Below are 24,275 nucleotides of genomic sequence, written 5' to 3'. Positions count from 1 at the left end.
TCTGTCTGTCTTTTGTTGAGTCTGCTCTCCTCTCTCACCCTCAAGTACACACAAATATGCACGAATGCACACACACACAATAATCAATTCATTAGCATAATGTCAAACAGCAGATATTTACCCCGTGAATTTCTTACATGTATTTGGCCTACAGTAGCCCTGAAAGCCTGTAGGCAGCACAACTGACATTGCAACTTGGATGCAATTTGCCACATGACTCACTAGAGCTGATGAGAAACTTTATGACAGATGACACAGCCAAACTTGACTCATGGTAACAGCGAAGCATAGCCTAATTCAAATTAGGCGAGTGATTTATTTTGGGAAGAAGGCAATAGGCTTTCTCAGATACCTGTTAACAGTGTTGATTATTTAGATGCATATGAATGATTTCAAGTGATGGGGTGATATGCTCGCTGCATAGAGCAAACTGTTTCTCAGAGCTGTTATGGAAAGCTTTGCCTTGGAAGAGGCTCTGGGCACGATTTGGATGGCTCACCAATGCGTGTCAAGGAGGACGGCTGTAACTTTGTTCAAGTCTCATTTACATCTTCTTTGTAACCTCCCTCGCAAAATTATGCATGTCTTTCAAGATTAGAGCCTGTGATCCCCCGTCTGCAAATAAAAAAGAAGGACTATGTGATAGCCAAGTTTTGGGGTGTGGAAGATCAGGGCTCACCAGATCATAAAATGTTTAATTTCTACCAAGAAAGGTAATTTGACCAAAACATTGACAAATAAATCGAAGCAGAGGTGATCCTGTGTGTGTGGGAATTTGATTTGCTTCCAGTTCCAGTCACGGAAGACCATGACTGGAACCAGATGGACTGATAATCTCCCTCCCAGCATGAGTGCAATTCAAATCATGACTCCCATCCTACCACAGGGCCTCCAGTTGGTGCAACCCCGGCCTGTGGGTGGGGCCACATCCAGGCTGATAGCAAAAGTCATCGATGACACTGTAACCACCACATCCAGTGACACATAAGAACCACAGAACCTCTGTAATCACATCTATGTCCACTGCTTACAACTGTATCCTTTTCTAATTATCTGTAGTTATGTTACTGCTAAATGTGTGTTTTATTGTTTCTTGCTGTAATCACTTTAGCTTCTATTTTTTTGTTATTTTGATTTTATTTTAATCTCTCTGATGTTTACAAAAGCCCTTCTGGGGATGTGTGTTACAAATTAGCATTCGCTACAAACATTATGATGCTAATGTTGGATTGCTGTTTTCAGTTTGTCTATGTAGATGATATCGGTCCCTATGAAATAAACCATAAACGAATAAATTAGGTACCTATATCACCCACTTTGATCACAACCACACTGACTGCATGAGCTTGAATTGCTGTTAAATCTGTGTTATAGCTTTACTGAAGTGTCCCTCAGAAAGATATTAAATCCCTACCAGCTTCAGGGTCTGTACTGGTTCACCCTGCAGTCTGACATCCTGGAGGGGAGGGGAAAATTTCTCCATGTGGATAAATAAAACACCACATTATTATTATCTTTCTGAACCTCTGACTCTCAGCGGAGGAGCAGCGCCTACCTCTGTGAGGTGTGGGTTTGGGTTGAAGCCACACTGGTTGCAGACCATCAAGCGACACTGTGTGCAGAGATTGAAGTTCGCTTGGTCGTCTCCGGTGCCTGTCAGGTCGGTGGTCTTGCAGACGGGGCACAGCTTGCTGCTGGGCATGGGCGCAATTTGAGGCACAGAGTAGGGGGAGGTGGGGACACTGCCTCGGTCCGGGGACACAGAGGGGGACCTGCCGGTCTTGCTGCTACCCACGTCCACCTGCAGGCTCTTCCTGGCAACGTGACCTTGACCCTGCTCTCCTTGGGCCGCTGGTGGCTGAGGGCTATCATGGGACGCTAACCTGTCGCCCGTCCCAACACCGCTCTGGACACCTGCTTTGGGCCCCGGGTCTGATTGAGGTGGTCGGCCAGAGATACTGTGGAAAAAAATCACAGAACAAGTTGGAGATCACATCTGCATCATAGGTTAGGGATTTAAATGATTTAATTGCAGAGCGATTGGGATACAACATGATCTACATATACTGAGCATTTGTCAGACAACAAAGTGAAACTCTGCCACTTCAACTAAAAAGGACAATATACTACATACAATTTGCAATTTAGGCATTTAGCAAATGCTCCTCTCAAGTATGACTTCCAATTAGTGTACAATAAAGTAACTGAACATTCCTCAAACACTGACACATTAAGTAGCCAGTTAAGAGTAAAAAATTGCTCTGACCATAGAAATTTAATTCTATGGTCCAAACATTAAACTAAAAACATCACTCCTATCAAGCAAGTCTAAGTATATCTAATAATATAGCATCAATAAGAGCTAAGTGCCTAACTTTTTCAGTCTGTGACAGAAACTGCAAAATGCCCCTGCAAGTCCTGAGTGAGGTGGAAAGATCACCTCTGGGCAGCCAGGAGGGAGAAGACTCAGAGATGGATAGAGCGATGGCCAGTCTGTCACAGAGGGTGCAGGCCAGAGTGTGGGGCTAAGCAGATAGCACAGATATTGCATGACTCTGGAAACGTGTATCTGTGCGTATGTGTGTGTGTGTGTGTGTGTGTGTGTGTGTGTGTGTTTTCCTAGACACCAATATATACCCTCATACACAGTATACACCATGATACACGGATAAAATTTCTGGTCAGGTCACAAAGTGGTGTTTGCCTCCCTCAGGACTTTGTGTGCAAATCAGTTTCACTGCTCACACACCTTCAGCCTCCTAACCTCACTGGCGATACCCAGACACACCAGTTCTCCCTGCTACAGAGGAGGAAGCAGGTGGCATGTATTTTTGTCTATATATATCACTGTTTCTAACATGCAGGTGGAAATTCATTATGGCTCAACTCCATCTATCATTCAGTGACATAAACACACACACACAAGCACACACACACACACACACACACACACACACACACAAGCACACATACTACCACCGACATCGTGACAAACCTCCCATTCTAGATTGTGTAACGGTCATGTAATAGGCTATATAATTAAAAATGTGGTACTGTCACGAATTGTAATGAATCACATTTACTGACGTTATTGTAACTGAGTGGCTCTTTTGTGCACTTATACTTTTTGAGGGTTTTTGAGGTATATAATTTTATTCCTACTCAAGCCTGTTTGAGTCAAGTAATATGCTTTGATTTTAAATCTCAGTCAGAGGACACATTCTGTGGACTCTGCATAAGCACTGCACCAGAGAGAAGCCAGTTGGAAACTGCAGCTTCATCAAACATTAAGTTAAATAACGATTATCTCTTCATTTCATGATCTTTACTTTTTTTTAGATTGCTGAATATGAACCATGCTCAGTATCAGCACCACATTTATACAGTAAACAATAATCCGAGTTGTTAACACAGATGTCCACACAGTGCAGACCATAACTATTGCCAACTGCAATTATGCAGCATATTGTCATGTGGCCCCTCTATCTCGTTTATTATGTCCTCAACCTGCAGTTTATATCAGCAACAGCCAACTCACAATTTACTCTACTCACAATCTTTTTGGGTGACTGAGGGAAAGATGGATGAGAGGAAGTGTGGACGGGTAAGAAAAAATGAGTAAGAGAAAGAAGGAAATGGTGAATAAGTAAGTCAGTGAGTGTCATCAGATCCAAGTTGGCTGTCCCATTTACATGAGCAGTCCTGAAAACCTCAGCACAAGCACAGTCCTGAGAGTTGTGTTGATGCATGCTTTACTTTGCATTAAGTGGTTTACTTTTATTTAGTTAGTTAGTTTAATTATAAGACTCTCATTTTAAGCCCCTTCAGTGTTTTAGTGTTACAGGCAAAAGACAATACAACAATGTAAATTTTACTCTGAGTACATTTTAAATAAGTTACTTCTTACTTAAGTAGATTTTTAGACCAGTATTTCTCTATTTCCGTCAAATTTCCACAAAACTTACTTGCTTCTCGAGTAAGATATTTGGGTATTCTTTCTACTCGTCGGTATGGCACCTCAGTAACATTCTGTACAGTAATTCTGTTCAGAGCTTACATAGGCCTTACATAATGTAAGAAAAAGATTATTATTGTTGTTCATGATGTGCTATCACACTAGTCAAAATGTTGGCCTCAAGAGAGACAAACGCTGAATATTTATAAAGCCTGTATCAGTTTCTGTGAAGTGCTCCTTGTGGCTTGTTTCCATTCTGAAGCTGCTCTGCCGGCCACTGAGATGCGGTCGGTGTGAAGCGAAGGCAGTTTATCAGACATCAACAGCGCTGCAAAGTTTAGCTTTTTCTGCTCATTCTTGCCTGAAGATATTAGCGCCAATAGTCAGATAGAAATGGAGGATTTCAACTGTCATGACAAGTCAGACATTGTTTTATAGGGCCTGTCATCTTTAAAGACAGTCTTTGCTGTCATTTTTTTTCAGGAAGAGAGAGAGGATGGAAATAAAATAACAGAAGCATCTACTCTGTCCTTTCAAGATTTGGAAGCGATCATGCATGCCTTTGTTTCTTCTTGTCTGGGTGACTGAAACGCTCTCTTATCGTGGCTAAGTTGCTCTGCTATTTCCCGACTCCAGTTGGTCCAGAAAGCTGCTGCCAGACTTTTAGCAAAATTCTCACGCAGGATACACATTACCCCGATTCTTGCCTCTCCACACTGGCTGCCTGTTGAGCGCAGGATTAAATTCAAAATTCTTTTGATGACACACATGGCCCTGCATGGGCTGGTCCCACCACATATCTCAGAGCTACATGTCCCTACAACACAGCAAGATCACTTCAGTCCTCTGACCACTGCCTTTTAGTGGTTCCCGAGTCCAGGCAGAAATCAAAGGAAGATTGTGCTGTTTCAGTTATCACTCCCACCCTCAGGAGTTACCCTCACTTATACTAAATCTTCAGAGTCTGTTGCAGGCTTAAAGGCGCCTTTAAAAACTCATTTCTATTATAAATACTTTAGTGAGTAATATTCTGTCCTTCGTCTCTTTGTGTCTTTTGTTGTTTTGTTTTATATTTGTAATCTCTACTTTCTTTCTACACTGTTTACATTTTTCTCCTGTACACCATCTTGAAGTGCTGAAAGGTGCTTTACAAATAAACATTTCTTACTACTTACTTTCTTACAACTTTTAACACAATCCTGATTGTGCTACTACCACCAGTCTCACTCTGTCTGATGCTAAACTTGACCCTTGAGGTTGCTAGTAAACTACTGACCCTTATTATATTAATCTAGCCTTCAAGGTGTACTCACAAGGCATAAAGTAGTTTCATCTGTGATTTAAAAATGGCTTTCATAAGTTTAAGCACTCTACAAGCCTTGTCTTTGTCTGATTTTCCTGGCCGAATCCCATCTGTTAACCTCTCTGGCTAATACTAATATTCTAATACTTTGATTTTCTATGTAGAAATCAATAAATATATTGGAGGGAAAAAAGAGGAAAAAAGAAATGGTTTCATCAGAGAGCTTTGACTAGAGGTCATCTTTTCTAAAGATCTCTGAAGTTTTTTTTATCATGCGGCAAATCTTAGTCCACTGAGAGCAACTTGAGGCTTTGTGTCTAAAGCACTATAAGTTGTTTGCTTTATCACTAAGTGGATAGTGAAATGTTTAGAAGCTGCCAGTCCTGCTTCTTCTGATGGGAACTCCCCTGTGAAACGATCAGTCCTGAGAAAGCAGAGACGCAGTGAGGTTGTCTACAACTCCTCAACAATATATGTTTCAACAATATCCCAGTGCCACTGGTGGAAATGTAAACGTGCACACCACACAAATTAACACAGCAGCTGCAGCACAACTCCACCGTTTAGAGGATAAAAGCATACAACGCGGGTAATCTTACACTGTCACGCTACAAACTTTTCTCACCTTTTTCATACCTCTGCAGAGTAAAAAAAAATAATAATAATAATATTAAAATAAAGCAGAATACTCTTCCCTTCTGCAAACACAAGCCTCTTCACTATCCAATATATGAAAATGCAGTGATGTGCCTCAGAGCTTCTCTACACCCTGTTTGAAACAATGTTGTTTGATCAAAAGCTCATATTCAAATACATTTTAATGTGTACACAGAATAAAGAGGCAAGAAATTCTCTTTCAACAGAAAATCACAGGTGAGATCAGTAACATCTCAACAGCCAGTACTACCTGTTTCTTAATGTCTTTCCATCTCTTAATGAAGAGCCTGTGTTCAATAGTTTTAAATGAAATGTCTCTTCCAAGTAAATATGTACCTATTCCATGTTTGCACTGACAACCAACTCTGAATGCTTGACAAAGCATTTGCTGGGACAAAGTGCTGACCCAAAAATATAAGACAGGTCTCACATTCCTTATGAAAAAAAAACATGTTTGCCCTGGCTTTAGACTTGTCCCTGATACTTTATTTTAGCCTGGTATCAGACTGATGTCTAATGCTGTGTCAGCATCCCTGTACTCAAGGGATAAGTTTCTAATTGATTTATACTTTTGTCTACTGGAAAAGAAACTGGAATGTAGCACAGACTTCTCAGCAAAACGTCTTAACTAAAATTTATGTGGTGGCATTCATTTGGTCTCTTCATGCAAAAAGAGCAAGGGTTTACTCTGACGTGTTTTGGGTCCTGTAAACGCCGTTTTATTTCAGAAATCAAGCAGCAAAGAATTGCTTTATGCTGCATTTGTAGAATAAAGAGGAGAATCTGTGCGCCAGATATGTATCCATTTTTAGCACAAAAAAAAGTTAAAAAGCCACACCAAGCAAAACTTAAAAGAAAAACAAACTATCACCTGTTGACTGCAGCCCATAAACATGACATCTAAGCCACTTATAGAAACTCATAGAAAGTTCTGACTTTGTGCAGCTGATCATTTTGCTCGGTCATTTATGTGACAGAGTCAGAGTTGTTACACTATGCACTTCACTCATAATTACAATATTTCTGACAGAACTGCAAAGCAGCAGTAGGCCACAGGCACACTGGCATTCTCATTTCCAGCATTTTCAGGCAACCTATCATTTTAACTGATGTCACTCTGACTTGATAAATCTTGTCAAACTGGCCGACCTGATGAGCAGCCAAGGCAGACATGGCAAAGCTCACTGTAGAGGAAAATGTACTCTTAATTGTAGTGGTCAAATGCAAGTGCTGTGGTGCTGCTGCTTTAAAACCCCTGACTGCAGTGCCTCATAAAAGCATCAAATGAGGTGTGTGAAGTGGCATACTTCAAAAATTGCATTTATTGCATTTAGGCCTTTATACTGATGACGAAGACAGCACACAGATGGCGTGTTACAGCTGCATTTTGTTTCTGGTGACTGTTCTTGCACCGTGTGTCTTTTTACGTACCTAGGGCATGGAATGAGCTGCAAAAAAATGATTACCTTAGAAGTACTCCCTTCTTTGAATATTTTAAAGGTCTTTTACAAACTACTGTGTTGTTGTTACATAATTTCCTTGACTAGAGATGGACTGTGTTTGGATATCGCTGGTATGGCCTGCATATGTCCCTTCCTTGATTATGTCTCTCGTGTTGCAGTTACGTATTGCTTTGTGATCTATCATGTGAAATTGTTTTTTATGTGAAACTAGTCGTGCTGCCGTCTTGTCTAGGGCCCCTTAGAGGAAGAGATCTTATATCTCAGTGGAACCTTCCTGGATAAATAAAAGATAAATAAATAAAAATGACATGAATACACTGAGATCTGTGACAACTTGGTGTTGCTGACGCGTTTGTTTGCAAGTGGCTTCCCACTGTGCCAACTGGTGCCATGCTGCCACAACACATAAGGGTTGCATGTTGAGGTTGAGCGGGGTTTAACCTCACCCACTGCTTCTCGTAAACTGCAATAGGCCTAGATTTGAGATGGGAGTGTGTCTGTGCTGCAGCTTCGGTCAGGTTCAGTGCCTCACTTCCAGCATTCTGCCCTTCAAGTCTGTGCAAGCAAAAAGCAATGTTTAAGTATATGTGTCCTCTAAATAATATTAAGTAGCTTTCATAAGATTAGTGGTCTGATCATTTTGAAATTTGAGTGTGCTGTCTACGTCTGGACTTAAACGTTCATGCATCATAAATACTGAGCATTCTTCTGTGCTATTTAGGATATCCTGTATATTGCTGCTTTGTTGGGATTAAATTTGGCTTACATTAAATACTTGACAATTTACATTGTGTGGATGATATTAGTTATACAAATCAAATAATAAAATGGCTATCACAGTTTTTAAAGAATATGCTATTACATGATGGGATGAGTTACAGGTTTTTACTAACTTTAATCAATGCTACTGCCATGAAACCTCTGTGCCTATTTTCAAAACAACAGGAAAATGATTAGACAGCAGTACAGTAGCAGTACAGAATTTCAGCTTTATGTTAGCACACAATGGGAAACAGGAAAAGTATCAGTCTTGTGTTCAACATGAGGTGATACATCAGAGTCAATGAGGACAGATGCCAGGCTGGATCACATTTTGAATGCCTCTCTACTGTGGTCACCATCCAGTCTAAATGATTGAGCACTTAGTCAAAGCTCTTATGATTAGACGGGAACACACCCAATTTGATGCTTTCTCTCAGACAAGCAGAGGAGCAGGTCGACTCCATTAGCTTCAAGGATTCACGTATGGATTCAAACTGTGCTCTCTGTCTGTTCTGAAAAAATATATATAATCTAGTCCAAAATAGAGCACAAAAATGTCTACACGGCATTCACTTCTGAGTAATGTTACAGCCTATTTAACTCAGGTATTTTGTCCCCATGCGTATTTCTAGATTAACTACCAGTAAAATGCTGCAACACATTTTGATGAGGATGAAACTCTTCCAACATCTCTAATCGCCGATCGCCCCACCTCACCACTGCTACATTGAATTTCAGGCAGACTGACTACGGCAAAATTCAGGACCGAATGCGGGGCCATGATCTCAAGAGAACCATTTTTCATCAGCTATATGAAATTCTCTCTTTCTCACTCTCACTCTCACTCTCTCTCCTCATCTCTCAGCACACTCACTCTCTCAGCAGTGGCCATCACTTTACGAGAGGTGTCCACCCAGACAGATATAGTGCTATAAAAGAATTATAAGGTGACATGTGGTGTATATGCTCTAATCCTGACCTATATTGAATACATGTACAAAGAGTGCTCTTCCCAAATAAATTTATGAACGGGTCTAAACATTATCATTCCTCTCACCCTGCACAGTTTATGTAACACACAGCTCACTCTTATACATTACGAATGGCTTGCATAACAACACAATTCAAACCAAATCAGAAAGTGAAGACGTCTTGTGGAGAATCAGCATTTCCTGAAATGTGGCCATTTGGTTAGGGCTGGGTGGTGTTAAAATATTCGCATCTACTTAGATCGGAGGCTAAAATGTGAGTGAAACCTAACAGTAAAAAGGTGCGACAAATACAAGGTTTTGCTGTGTTGCTGCTTTTGAGGTATTGCAATACTAAAGGATTGTAACTGTTAAGGTAAGGCTTTATCAAGGTAAAAAGGATAATGCTTCTCTCACGCTCATGGGAAATGCAGAGCTATACCACATGTTTTTGAATGCTTAGAGGGACATGGGCTGTTAATTTGGGAAACAGCATTGTTAATGCATTTGTGCTCTGGGTGTCTGTGATGCAACACCACTCTTGCACAAGAAATTACCCATTGTTGTTCTGTTGATGGAGGTGGAAAAGACTGTCTGTGGGTGCTCCAAAATTTCCACTTCTTACATTCATCTGGCAACTGAGACAGCAATGGCATATACGCCTTGTGTCATTTTCATACCCATCAAGCCCCTCAATGGCGTTATTTGATGGGAGCACTGTTATCCTGTAAGAGAACACTGTCATCAGGATAGGCCTACTGATGCTTCATCATGATGAGGAAGGCGATTACTCAGAATGACTGTGTAATTACTGACATTTATCTTGTCCTGTGTGGGACTGAATGATCGAGTCATGCTCGGAAAATGCAACCTGTAACAGCACCGACAGAGCAGCACCCATCAACGTGATAAACATTACTCTTTGCATCCATCCTCAGTTTTCCCTCCCATTATTTTAGCAGTTAATAGCAACTGTAAAAAATATGATTGATATCTCTGAAATCCAGTTCCCAGTTAGTACTCCTATTTACTCGGCATTTCCCCACTCATGAGCACAAGAAAAAAAAAAAAGGGTTTTCGCTCATTCATGATACTTGAAGATGCCTCAGGACAGACACCGTGATAACGGGCGTGGAAATTCCTATTCGGCCTGTACAGACATCTGAAAGCTATATTCACGCGTTATTGATTTCCAATCAAAACCGGTGCCTATTAAAATCCAGCCTTTGCGCTCGACTCAATATGGCACTGAATAATAGCCTGGCATAGCCTAAATGATACGTCATGAAGCAAAAATCGGTCTGAAAGGGGATGGTGAATTGTGTTGACAGGGATATTGAAATAAATAATTAAGCACCCATACTAGTCTATCTCATTGCAAATCGACTGATCCCATACGCTCAACATCGTATAGACGCGGAGCACAACACCCTTTCGTGGCACCGTGTTGATTTATTTCCATAGTTTTGCAGAGAAACGTCCTAGATTGTGGCTACCTGTTAATCCCCGGCCCGGGTCCAGCCCCCGTTCCTCCGGCTGGCGCACCATTGCTGGGCTTTATGAGCTGTCCAGAGTCCGGTGGTGCTGAAATGGAAGTCGGAGCCCCTGCTGCAGGGACGGCGGAGCCGGGCTGGGCCGCCTGTCCCTCCCCCTCCAGACTGGCCTCGTTCCCCATCGATACGGGATGTGATTCGATGGAGAGAAACGGTGTTGTAGATGGTTCTACAGCTGCAATAAAAACTCAGATAAAACTCAACGTTGTTCCCCTTCCGCCATCATCACCTACAATTCAGCATCCTGCACGGAGCACGCGCGCTGACGGAAGGAGTGAGGGAGCGCGCTGACGCAATGGGTGGGAACAAGCGCTTTTACGTGCGCGTTCACCGTCCCAGTTTCTGTCAGCCACAACGCAAATGGGCTACATCAGTATTCTCCAATGTAGAGCAATGGAGGTCCAAGTGTAAGATATGCAAGTTCTGATTTCTGCTGTTGAACTCCCGTTTGTTGCGCTATTTTCTTCTGTCATTCTGGTTAAAGTTGTGCTAATCAGTATGTTACAAAATATGTTTGGCTGAAATGAAAACCTGTATTCTTTTGGCCCTCTATTGCACAGGCGGGGAGCACAGTCTGTTTGACTTTACTAGTTCAGTGCCTACCTTTAGTAAAGAGGCTATTTGTGATGTTATGAATAACAAGCAGCATGTTTGAAATAGGACAGTGCTTTGTCATGTTAGGCTAAATAAATTCTACTTCCAGGCCTAAATGCCAGGCTACTGCAGAGTGTGGAGCCTATAATGTTTAGTCTGTATAAATGTTAAATCACAGCAATCCTTTTTAGGTGGGGTAGAGCTTTATTTAGACTTGGAATGAGAAATTACAAAAAATGTTGCTTTGAATATGACCTTGTTAATGATTTCCTGGCACAACAGCCAGTGTTACTGTCCAAATTGAATAATATGTCATGGCATGAGGAAAGTTAATCAATTTAGCCCAGTAGAAAAAAAAAAAAAAAAAACGATTTAAAAAAAAAATGTTGTTTTAGACAAGCCTGTGCTCCACTGATACTTAGCAGCTAAAGGCTGACTCATAAGGTCTAAGTTTCACCAAGTTAGACCTTATGAGTGGCATTAATAAAAATTACAAGAGCAAATCAGAGCTCAACCTTGTGGCAACATAAGGAGTGACATTACTTACAAAAATGCTTGCTTCAAATAAGCCCATTAACTTACAACATAAAGACAAAACTGTTTTCCAACAACAGGGCAATTGCCAATGACACTGTTACTAGTAATGGGTGCCTGTAATGTCAAATAACTACTCCATGTCCAGTTGTAAGGTGTAGACACTATTTAGAGATCTTGCCCTGTTCGGCTGCTTTCACTGGTCTAAGCTGAACATCAAATTCATGTGGGTGATTTAATCAAACACAATAAATTGTGACTGTATGGTATTTTCACAATATAAATGAAAGGTTATCATGACTATACCAGAATGGCAGTGGCATGAAGAGTAAAGAAATTTGTGATCAGACAATAACCATGTTTTAAATGTGTTAATCAATCAAAAATTTACAAAGGAACACTGGGCAACTACTTATTACTAATTACTACTTGGATGTAGTGAAGTTAATCTGCATGTGAGTACACGTGCAGCAAAGCCACTGTGACACAACACCGTTGAGGTGAATCCAAAGCACTTTATTGTGAATGAAGGCCTCAACTTAGGAAAGCTTGGGACAACCATCACTCTCTTACACAGTATGTACCATCTTCTCTGAGTCATTGCTCCCCCTACTGTAGAAAGGCTAGTTCTACATTTAAAAAAACAATAGAAATCTTTTATTTAGTCCTAACTTTTTGGCATATTATCATGAAACCAACAGAGACCTGACAACGTCATTACAAAACTGTGAGTTTGGAACAAAAATTGCAGTCAAGATAATTTTTGAAATGTCATTATGAAAACGATTTTAAAAAATGCAAATCAGCCTTGACTTGGTTTCAAGTTTATTGTTGTATCAATTGGCAAGCACAAAAACCAACTGAGCTCACTGTACACAAGTGATGCTAAGCTGATGAACAGATACATATGTACAAAACACACAACTGCACACACTCAATTTCACTCAATTTTGAGATCCATTTCAGGTAAGAAAATAACATAAAAGCTTGTTATTCATTTGCATGACCTCAAACGATAAACATACACACACACACACACACACACACACACACACACACACACACACACACACACACACACAGCTGAAGTCATACAAAACAGTACACGCAAACAGCCTTCTTACAGGCTTATTTGAGTTGAAAGGACATTTTGCTGAATAAAAGTTGATATATCAAAGGGTAAAGCATTACACAACATCCTCTTGAGGGTCAAACTGTCCGCTGAGGAATGTCATTAAAGATGCTTGAGCTAGTGTTATATTACCTACAGTGGAAATACTGGAACTGAAATGACTGGAAATGAGAGCAACAAATGCAGGAATTGTTTTCACATTAGCAAACTGTGTATATTCTGTAGTACGAAGGTGCTTTTACAGAAATTTATAACAAAAACATAACCAAATGAACCAAATATCTAATGACCATAAATGATCGTAGAAAAAAATCTTTCTGAGAATAAATCCCTCATCAACAAAGATCATTCCAAATTACTTGTGAAATACTTTTAAAATTTACAATCCTAAATAGTAGTGGCACATACAGAAGCAACTTTACACTGGGGCAAAAACAGGAGTGCATATATACATACATGGTAAAAGAAACGACCTCCATGGTCAATTTTACGAAAAAAGAGGCAGACTAAAATACAAGAATAAAGTCTTTTCAGACTGAAGTATCAGGAGCTATGTATTTTTTCCCTCTCCCTCTCTCTGCAGTGATTGCTTGGTGCTTACAGACGTGACTTACAGCAGTGACTGTAAAGCAGTTTGTAATCACTGCCGCTTGGCTTTGTAGGGTCGAGAGCGTTTCCTGCGATCAGGTTTCCTCTGCTTGTGCAAGCGACCAATGCTCACTCCCTGCCGACGACGCACTGAAATGTTCTGCTCGACAAGGCTGGCCAACATGCCTGGAAACGAGACCCAGTCAGGGAGAAATTATGACAAGTGCAACAAACTGTTAACAAGGACTGAACCCAGAATTAACACCAATGTATTTCATATCTACACAGGTTCTCTTAAAGAGATTCCAGCTTTGATAAATGTTTTACAACATGCAGCAGTGCATACCACCAGTGAGGAAGCACACACAGAAATAAGAGAGCAATCTAAGTTTTCCTTGACTTCTAATTTCTAATAGACTACAGTGTGTAGTATTCAGTGTAAAAATGTGTAAAAATCAGTGTGGTGTAGTGTACTTGCAGACAAAACCCAGCGCCGAAGCAGAAATGTACCATTCAAACACTAAGTCCTGCCTTTCGAGGATTTGTCCACTGGGGCTACAGAGGTCTAAATAAAACTCAGAAAAAGCTTAAGGCAGTTGTGGTGGTGAAGGAAAAGGGAGGCAGTGGATATTAGAAAAGAAGGAGAAGCTGAAATCTCTAGGTTGACAGATTTACCTTCTTGTGCCAGCATTGATATGAAGGTGCAGATGAACTCGTCGTAATTATGGGTCCTCCTTTGATCGTCAATCTGATCAATTGAAGTTGAAATATTGTGTTTAGGAACCAACAGATCCAAAGATATTTGATAAGACTTGACTGCTCTAGGCGAATGTGAATAAAACCTGCCTTATATTTCTTCCTCTTTTCTACCTCCTCCTTTAGAAACACTTCATAATTGGCAATGTCAGCCTCGACACACTTGAGCAGAGCAAGCAACTCCTGTAAGTAACAAAATAAAAATTAACAGTTGCATTTGTGTGAAAACAAAAAATAGTATACTGATTCAGCAACAGCTCTTCAATTGTAATTAATAAGGAGACAGAATTAAAAGTACAGTGAAACAAGATATATATATATATATATTCAAAAAAAAAAAAAAACATGGATGTACCTTAGGAGAGTACTTCTCCCCAGGGGGTTTCTGGGCTCCAACAATTTCCATGGAGCTGAGCTTTTCCTTGCTGGGTTTGACATCTGCTCCATCTTTGCTCTCCTCTTCAGTCACCTCCACTGAAGGCCCCTCATCCCCCGCCTTCACCCCTTCCCTTTCTCCTGCTAGATGGCACCCTTGCTCTTTGTCTTTTACCTTCTCAGGCGTACAAGGCCGTTTAGTCCCATCAGCAGCAGAATCTACTGTTTAGGCAAAAGTTAAACGGGGGGGAAAAAAACTATGAAAACTATCAAGATACCATCAACCCACTACTGAATTACTTGTGTCCTTCATACTCAGAAGTGCATTCCAAATGTCATGCAATATAATCAAATATTTCCTTTAGCCAAGGCTTTGAAACCATTCTAAAATGAGTGACAAGAATGATCTATAAAATATTTACCGGCTGGTGGGAGAGCATAGATGACACCGTCCTCCTGCAGGTGCAGCAAGGCGATGCTGACAAAGGGACCCAGCTCTCGTACAGCACGGTTGTGTCTGGAGTCTAGCCTCAACATCTCATCTTCTCCAAACAGCACACGAGAGAGATGGGAGGCAACCGGACTGGACGGGCGGGTGGCGGCCTGGGAGCGTGCTGGGGAGCGCAACGGGGAGTTGAAGGCACTGCCGATCTCAGAAGCTGTATCAGTGCTCTCGTTGCTGGGCGTTGGGGAAGGCTGCGATGCAGCTGTGATACAAATGCCCCCGGTACGGCCCTCTGTGCGTACAGACAGGGGTGTGTTTAGGGCGTCCTTCCTTTGGACCTCCTTCTTTAGCTTCTCAGCCAGTACACTGAGGGCAATCTGGCTCTCCATGCCACCGACTCGCCCCGATCGTGAACGCAGACTTGATTTTCGTCTAAACCTAAACAAAGCAAATCAACGCAAGATCAGACAGGGATTTGTTCCCAACACTGTGATCGTACAAAGAAAGACATGCAGTGCTAACCTGTTAGATGTGCCCGCTGAACCAGGAACTTCCTCATCATCATCCTCATAGTCATCCTCATCATCAGAGTAAGGTGGCTGGGGGGGCCCTGGTATCCTAGAGCGACCAACTCCAGCAGCAAGATCCTCTTCTTCCTGTCAGTCACAGACAATCTTCAATAAATTACAAGGTAAAGGTTGAGCTACGTGCTACCTGCTGACATCAGTGTTTCCCATTAATGTATTAAACTGTGTCAGACCACCACAGATTAATTTCTGCAGCCACAGTTTCACATCACTCAGAAAAAAATAATGCTATATATTGTTATTACTATTACTATCACTTTAGCTGTCTTTATGATCATTCTGTTTCCTCCTGCATGTGCCAGACTGTCACTCCTCCCCACATTGCTGTCACACACACATTCACACACACGCCCCTAAATGCACAGTACATGCATAGATCTAAGTGTCTCTCTCCATGGTGCCAATCCTGTTATGTCCGCCAAGCTATGGAAACAAATTTCTTTAGTTGGTATCAAACCTGAATGTGTTATTAACTCTGTAAACAGTACCTTGACATTTTATGTAATTGTCATGTTAAGGCTACCCAACACTTAGAGACACAGTTAATATAAGTGGCATATTTCCCTGTTAACTATCTCCATTGGACACGCTGTTGCTGTAACTAAGGACAGTTCATTCATAACACCACCACACCTCTCTGGCCACAGCTAAATTGCCAGCCAGTAGGAAAACGCTAGTACCTGCATGGGGGATTTGGCATAGTTGTGGTTGTCCAGGAAGGCAGGCAGGCGCTGAACAATGGGGTTGGGACTGGTGACAGGCTGGGAAGCTCCTCCAGTGGGTATTGGTGGCTTGCCCATGACCTTGGTACTGCCTGAAGGGCTGGAGGCAGTCTGGGATTGAACTCCGGACTCATCTGCTGGATCTAAATTGAGAGACAGTGTATGTATTTCTATCAGATTAATATTTAAGCCAAGTCCTCACACAATTTACAATAAAATACTGTACATTTCATCAAAAAGTTGCGGGAATAAAGTAAAATTCGGTACCTGAAGATGCCTGCTGAGCCCCCTGGGATGTAACTGGCTCCGCATCAACTTCTTTCTTGATAGCAGTGGCTGTATCATCAGGAGAAGATGAGTCCTGCTGCTTCTTGTCTTGAACAAGCTCAGGCTGGGTGAGCCGAATCAGCTGGAGAAACAACAAAACATTTCACGTCCCCAGAAATTAAATAGGGCACGATTGGCAAAGTGTTCACCATGTTTCTGCCCTCCTGAGAGAGACCAGCAACTTTCATTTATGCTCCATTTTAATCATTTCACATCTCAGAGTAGCCTTGAGAAACGTGGCTGGTCACGAAAACATAGCCTCTTCACTAGTTCACCTCTTACTTTTCCAACAGTACATTTTTAGTGACCATGGGCAACTCAACCTCCCTGACTTGTCGGGTCCTGCAGGGCTCAATTTTGGCTCCATCTTATTCTCCATTTACATGCTTCCTCTGCCAACAAGCATAACATATTCTGTCTGCCAGTGTAAAGCAGCAAGAAACTTAGGTGTATTTTTAAACTTTGAAGAAAGAACTTTGAACTAACCAAACTTTGAAGAACAGGTGAAGAGAGTTGTGTAATATTGGGTCTTTCAACTGTGAAATACTTCAAAAATTAAGCACTTCTTATCCTTTAGAGATCTGTAAAAAAAAATCTATGCTCATCTATGCTTTTATCTCCTTTCACTTAACTACTGCTGTTCTCTGTATTCCTGCTTCAGCGGTCTTGCTCATGTGCAACTTGCAGCAGAGGCTTTTGATACTGGAATAAAAAGAAAAGATCACTCTTAAAGACCCGCTTTTATGAGATGACTTTTAAATTAACTGTTTTGACCTCCCTTTATGATTTACTTTTATGTCTCTTTATATTTCTTATGTTATTTTAATTGCTGCTAATGTATGTTCAAATTTTACCACCGCTCTGTAAAGCCCTTCATGACTGCATTCTGAAAAATGATAGGTTAATAAAGATTATTACTAGAGGTCTGTAGGCACCTATTGCTCTCAAAATGCAGTATCACTGTGAGACATTTATCCAGTCTGTGTGTCTCACACAATTTTAGCGTCTAACTACATGTCGAGGAATGCCAGTTGTAAAGCTCTGCTCAGCAAGGAACTCTGGGAAAATGATCTGTCTTTGACAAGCATCCTGGTGGTTCCTGACCTGCTGCAGGCCCTCCAGGACTGTCTGTCGATTCCTCTTTAAAATCTCCAGTTTGGACTCATACTTCATCCTGCGGTCAGGTACCACTGCCATCAGGTTGAAACGGATATCATGGTATGGCTCACTAAAGAAGGGGAAAACATAAGGGCAGAAATTTGTAAATGAGTGTAGTAGAGTGTGTGTTTACACTGAGCCTGGATCCAGCCCTCCTGAATTGCCACACCCACATTTTTGAATTACATAGCAAGTCCTAAGGTCTGGAACTGCACTCATTCCTGTGTGAATCTGTTATGCCACTGGTAAATTAAAAGCCTGTCTTAGCCCATAGATGGGACAAGCACTGACTAAATCATCTCTGAGAGAGACCATTATGAATTACAGTGTGATTCATGTGATCTAGAAACCAGGCTATGATTACTTAAGATCACTGGTTAAAGACTCACCCAGCAGTGGCCAGTCCAATCCTTTCCATGATGACCCGCCGAGCTTTATCAGTCCATTCTTCCTCCTCTCCCCAAGGCCCTGCCGTGTACCATTTATAACATTACTTTTAGATAATCTTTAAAACTATTTATTTTAGTTTTTAATGGTCCCTAACAGATAGCAGTCATTGTGAAAAAAAAAAAAAAAAAAAAAACAGTCTCATTGGTATGGAGTCCTACCATGGTCAATGGGGTAAGCCTTGAGCCCATCAAGCTCAAATAGACGGTCTTTGATGGGCACATAGCTGACAAAGTGGAAGGCTTCCATGGTCCGCACTGCACTGATCCCATTCTGTTTCTCTGGCAAGTGCCTTGGCTCCGGTCTCCATAGAAACAAGAAAAGAGGGCTTGAGAAACTGGGGACTGCACAAAGCCTGAGGTCTCCCAGTACAATGCAAAGCAATCATGTGCCTGGGCACCTCAAAACATTGGACTATGAGTCATGGGCTGTCACCTACCTGGCATGGCTGTTATGTGCTTTGGCCAACTCTGGGGCATTTCCTATAGCATATCCTTTGCTCTAAAAAAAAAAAAAAAAAAAAAAAAAGAACAAGAATTAAAGTTAACATGAAAAAGAGGGAGACTGGTAATGTAGGTGAGGATGACCAATTTTCTTTGACATATTGTAGTTGATTCAATTTGTTGGCCGCACAAGTGGGAAATCTAGAGTGCACTTCAGTGGTATTTCATAAGTCTTGGATTGTCCTTTGCACTCCCCATCACGTCTTGTGGTTTTTGAATCTTCTGAGTCAGTGCAGTGGAGCTCTGAATTGTACAGTATGTTGTCAATTTGATGGTTGTTGACCACCGTCAATTCTTATTTGGGAATGTCAGCCAAAAATAATGTGAGAGCTGATTCTCAGTTGAGAATGATCAAGCAGAAAACCTTGAGAACCCCGAATTTGATTTTAATCACACTGAGTCACCAATTCCTAAAGAAACAATAATATACAGGTATTAATGTTATAACAGAAAGAGAAAGAGGAGAGCCCTTACCTCTGGACTAAAGCCTTTTGTGAAAGCTTTCATACGACTCAGAGTGTTGCCAAGCTCCACTCCACTGCAGTTCAGAAGCACACTCAGCAATGCATGGGTGGCGCAGGAATTTGGTATCAGCTAGAGACAGAAATGGCAACATTAACACCAACACCACCTCAGATATCTCATTACAAGTATTTTAGCGTAGGAAGTTAATTCTACAGTAGAAGAAAAAGAACAGTGAAATTCAGAGTTGTCTCCACTGGCTCATTGTTCAACCAGCCTGTTAGAAACGCTCTCAGCAGTCTATAATTGCAATAGCCTTATACTCAGTTGAATAATGATTATTATACTTCAAATAAAGACTTCTCTTTTACTATATATCTATTTTACATGACCGTGTTACACAGATAACCAACTAGAAGTACTTCAAGAAAGAATTGTAAAAGCCAGGGACATCTATTTAAAAAAAACAGACTTTATAATTAAATTAGAACTATCCCTTGTGATATTAAAGTGCAATTTCTCAGTAACAGACATGGGTACTTGTTATACATTTTGGTCACTGCCGTGGTAATATTTGATATGTAACCATCCAATATTTTGGAATCCTATTTTTATTACTGTGGGAATATTGCATTTTAGATCTGTGGTTTTGTATATTAAAATGATCTGTCCATACCAACATTTAAAACATTACTTTTATAATTGGATACAATACAGACAAATTTGACTATTTGGTGACTTTAAAAAAGACGTGCTAACAAAAATCCATATGACAGGGCCATCCCAAGAATTTTTAAACAAGACAGCTCCCCAGCCAAATTGCTACTTGAAAATACTAACATGGTAAACATTAATACAAAACCTGGCAACATCACAGCAATAATAATAATATCTACCATCGTGCATGACCACACAGACCCTTACCTGATGTGCAAAGAACATGTCATTGACAATTTCTTCATCGATGACAGAAGTCTCATCCACCAAGGTGGAAACCTTCCTCCTGGACCGGCGTTCCTCAATCCACTTGAAGAGGAAGATGAAGCCATAGACGGGGCTAAGAGGACAGAAATGAAGAGATTCAGATCTTGCCAAAGGCTTTTCATTTGTTTGAGAGATATAAGGATATCGTATAACAGGTGGGAAACCCCAACAGTGAACTTATGCTTTGGCCTGTTTCCTCTCAGTTGTATCTTGCAAGACTTTCAGGAATGGATGCTATTATTGAATGTATTTCAAATTTGGGATATTCAAGACAGTCTAGTGTGATTATCTCTGAATCTACTCATGGTACTGCGCTACGTTTGAGGTGCCATACTTTAATTATGAATTTTACATGTAAAAGGCAGTGGTCCATAACTTGCTATGAAAGCAGAAAATGCATAGGAGCGTTGGATGCTGTCAATAAATGTAATTAGCCATAAATATGCATTTGTACTAACTAGGTTAATTATAATAGACATAAGACTGATATCAGTGATCGATACATTTTCAGGTATTCTAATTTATATAGACTACTACTGGTAAGTGCATTAATAAAGTAGGCCTTTAGAATTGATGGTAAAATTACACAAACATTATTATCTGCCTGAAGAAGTTTTATGTCACACTGGGCAATCACTAGTATTTTTCTTAACTTGCCGTAACTTTTTTCCATTGAGCTCATTTGTGATCAGTGAGGTTTCATTTGTATTACTTTGAAATGTTAAGGATGTCCAATTGATATGTAGAGTAAGTAAAATACCTACAAGTGTTATTTTTAATCATATTAGACAGTTGAGCCTGCGTTTGTGAACATGAAAAATGGAAATGCTAAACTCAAAAAACAACAAAATACACTATATGAGCACCAGGGCTTTGTCATTTGTGAGGTCTAAAATTTCTTTGCGTCTCAGTTACATGGAGCTTTTGTGGGAACTACATCTACAGGAAATCTGATAATTCTTGATCCTCACATTCTTTTTCAATGTAGTAGCCAGTGTTTGCTGTCGGCATTACTGATATCTTGTTATGCTGTATACAACTGCATAAGTCTAAAAAAACTCATTAAAAACAGATGCCAATTTACATTTTACCCTTCCTCAGTAGTAAAAGTAGATAAGACTACCGCTGGTGAAGATGATGGAGCAAAAACGTAACTTTAAGTTGGACAAAAATGTGCCGATCTCTTGGTTAAATAGAAATGCTTTAGATGTTAACACACTATACTTTTACATTACAAGTCAGGAATTTCTTGGCAAAAAAAGGAGTTGGAGTCCTTATTAAAAATCCAGCTCAAAATGTTTTTGTAGACTTGAACAAGATTTTTTTTTTTTTTTTTTTTCAAAATCACCAAATGAAACTCTCAAAACAAGATGTCTCACATGGTGCAAGTGACTGAGAGCTGGGTTAGCGACAAGGCACAGCCACACAGGATCCTCTACTGATATTCAGCCATCAGCTCAGACACCTATTCATTTCACAAACACTGGTGTCAGGAAGCCAAGTCCTCAGGATACGAGGAACTGCGCCTCAACTAACTCCTCCAAGCAACATACCTTTGACACTTGCTTTGAAGATCATATATCTCCTCCACTTGAACGCCTTTGACACCTAAAGAAACACATAAACACACACACAAATCTCAAGTTTCTTGCTCATGATTGACTCCAATGTGTCCACAACCGTGCTCACAGCGTCCAAGATGAGTTAAATGTCGCTCTACATGTTGAGAGTGTATTTGTGTTGGTGCACATAGACAGTCAATATTGAGCACTCACCAAAATCCTCCACCAGCAGAGTGAACAGTCCTGAAATTACAACAAAACCCGTTAATAAGGGATGCAAACAATATTGTTAGAGGAATACTAGAAGGGCTGTTATTTCCCCCTACTCATTATCATTTCACACTTCACTCTTAAATACTACAACACACCTCCCTTAATTAACTTTGCTCACTCTGGCTTGTTAAATCTCATCCAAAGACACTTAAGTTAAATTCTATAACATGACTTATTCAAATTATACCGCATTGTAAGCTAGTTAAGTATTACCTCACTATTACCAATCCAATATTGTGACATTAGGTACAAGCCAGGCTCCTTTAGTAAGCTCATTTTCCTCTGCTAGAAAAAAAAAGTGAATCAAACAACATTAAAGCCTTGTTTCCTATGGACGGTGTGAACCGCTAGCCACAGAGCCTCCTGCTTAATAGACGGATTTAGCACACGCCGACTGAATTGACCAGCTCATTCAGGCGATGATAAACACGCTAGCTAACCATATTGCAGTGCTGGCTTGTTTTTTGTGACTTTAAGCTGACTACCACTGCAGCTAAAGCATCAAATTAGGGGGGAAGCTAACGCCAGCTAGCCGTGTAGCTCTGACTCCTCACCTGGGTCGCTCTCGAGCTCCAGCCAGCCTTTGTTCATCTTTGCATTTGTGCTCGGCTTTCTGGATATTTAAGATGCCTGCCAGTCCATAGTCCGGTCAGGCCTGTGAATCAGTTAGACTTCAAAACATAGCACCCATCTATCCACGAATCACTGTAGATGGCTGTTAGGGACCGAAGATAAACACAAAAGACGGCATGGACGCCTACAAATTACGTCATCACGCAACGACAGGCGCTCGAGAGAGAGAGAGAGAGAGAGAGAGAGAGAGAGAGAGAGAGAGAGAGAGAGAGAGAGAGAGAGAGAGAGAGAGAGAGAGAGCACCTGTCCTGCAGAAAACGTCTAGAAAAGGCGGGGGGGTCCTTCGCCTCAGTCTTTGTTTATCTATTTTATCTGTCTTATCTGTCAGTCTGTTTGTTTGTTTGTTTGTTTTTGTCACTCTTATTTATTTAGTGACTGGTGCCAGTAGCATGCAGATAATCAAAAGGCGAAAACATAATGAAAATCCCTTGTAACTTAATTAACTGTAATTGCTAGTAGCGATTAATGCATTATTTGTGACTTGTACAGTAGTTTCAGTGTCCGGGATCCTCGCCATCAGTGACTGGACTTTGTTCCTCACTTTTCTCTGCAGATGAAGAATCGGAAACATCAGAAAATAGGCTACTCACCCGAGGGGAAACTGGGTCAGTTACAGTTGCTCAAATTCTCAAGAGAAGAATTAAAGTAGAATAAATAGATAAAAATAATAAGAAATATACAAATATGTGCCGTAGAAATTTCTATAAAAAAGAAAAGAAGAGAAAACCATCTTCTGCATTAATCGTAGTATGTGCATTATGTCTAAATATGTGCATTAATCCTACAAAAGCAGAGAGAGAGAAGAAGAGAAAGCAAGATGCAGAGAAGATCACAATTTATAGATTTAGAGGGGAAATGCTCATAGAGAGGAATGGATTAGCAGTAGGCCTATACTGAATGTGGAAAACTCAAGATACTCCAGCTTTTAGGTAGCAGAGATGGGTTTTGAATTTTTTGTTAAGTATAGAAGGGGCTGCGACTAATGTACCCATAGGGAATGGAAATAAAGAGCAATCAAATATTGCGACGCCAGCTTGTAAACTTGTGGCTCTTAGTCTGATTTCTATATCTATTGTATTTTATTGCTGTAATCCACTTGCCCAAACGATCCTTTGCTGGGAGACACCGGTGGGCCAGGGCAGATTAATCTAATATAATTAATTTGATTATTATTTTAGCTAAATATTTTGTCCATAAAATAAGTTGGCTCAAAATATATCCCTCATTTTACATTTTTTAAAGATTCAAATTTTAAGATTTGACTAATAAACTCAGAAATCACCAACTGGCAAAACTGTTATTGTTATTTAGACATTTCAAATGTGCTCTAATTAGTTTGTTTGTTTGTTTCTGTCTTTCTTTCTTTTCACTATATTCTGTTATGTTCATAGTAATTTATTTTGATTATTTCTATACTGTAAACATACACTGTTATAATGTAAAATGCATGTAACATTTGTACTTAATGTGCTTGACTTAAATTCAATCGCAAAAACAAACAAACAAACAAGCAAACAGTGGGTCAGGACTCA

The 24,275-nt window shown here is 40.5% G+C and overlaps 2 protein-coding genes across 2 annotated transcripts in view; both read right to left on the bottom strand.

Annotated features, from left to right (window-relative positions):
• Positions 1–10,873, bottom strand: part of bsnb (bassoon (presynaptic cytomatrix protein) b) — a 70,945-nt gene extending 60,072 nt beyond the window's left edge. The window contains exons 1-2 of the mRNA XM_030050779.1: positions 10,605–10,873; positions 1,556–1,958 (exon numbers count right to left, since the gene is read on the bottom strand). Of these exons, the coding sequence (XP_029906639.1) occupies positions 1,556–1,958; positions 10,605–10,783 (582 nt within the window). The 5' untranslated portion in view covers positions 10,784–10,873. The remainder of the gene's footprint in view (positions 1–1,555; positions 1,959–10,604) is intronic.
• A 1,728-nt stretch (positions 10,874–12,601) lies between these two features.
• bap1 (BRCA1 associated deubiquitinase 1) lies at positions 12,602–22,858 on the bottom strand. The gene is made up of 17 exons (XM_030050673.1): positions 22,665–22,858; positions 22,051–22,080; positions 21,829–21,883; positions 20,216–20,348; positions 19,304–19,423; positions 18,766–18,827; positions 18,488–18,630; positions 18,269–18,347; positions 17,826–17,949; positions 16,662–16,803; positions 16,353–16,537; positions 15,608–15,741; positions 15,063–15,523; positions 14,621–14,862; positions 14,356–14,448; positions 14,185–14,257; positions 12,602–13,695 (listed from the first exon to the last, which is right to left on the bottom strand). Exons 1-17 carry the CDS (start codon positions 22,699–22,701, stop codon positions 13,562–13,564), a joined length of 2,247 nt encoding a protein of 748 aa, XP_029906533.1. The 5' UTR covers positions 22,702–22,858; the 3' UTR covers positions 12,602–13,561.
• Between the last annotated feature and the right edge of the window lie 1,417 nt (positions 22,859–24,275).

The sequence above is a fragment of the Myripristis murdjan genome, chromosome 5 (assembly GCF_902150065.1).
Source record: "Myripristis murdjan chromosome 5, fMyrMur1.1, whole genome shotgun sequence".
NCBI lineage: Eukaryota > Metazoa > Chordata > Actinopteri > Holocentriformes > Holocentridae > Myripristis > Myripristis murdjan.
The sequence above is the reverse complement of the archived record's forward strand: the minus strand, read 5'-3'. Positions and strand labels throughout refer to the sequence as shown.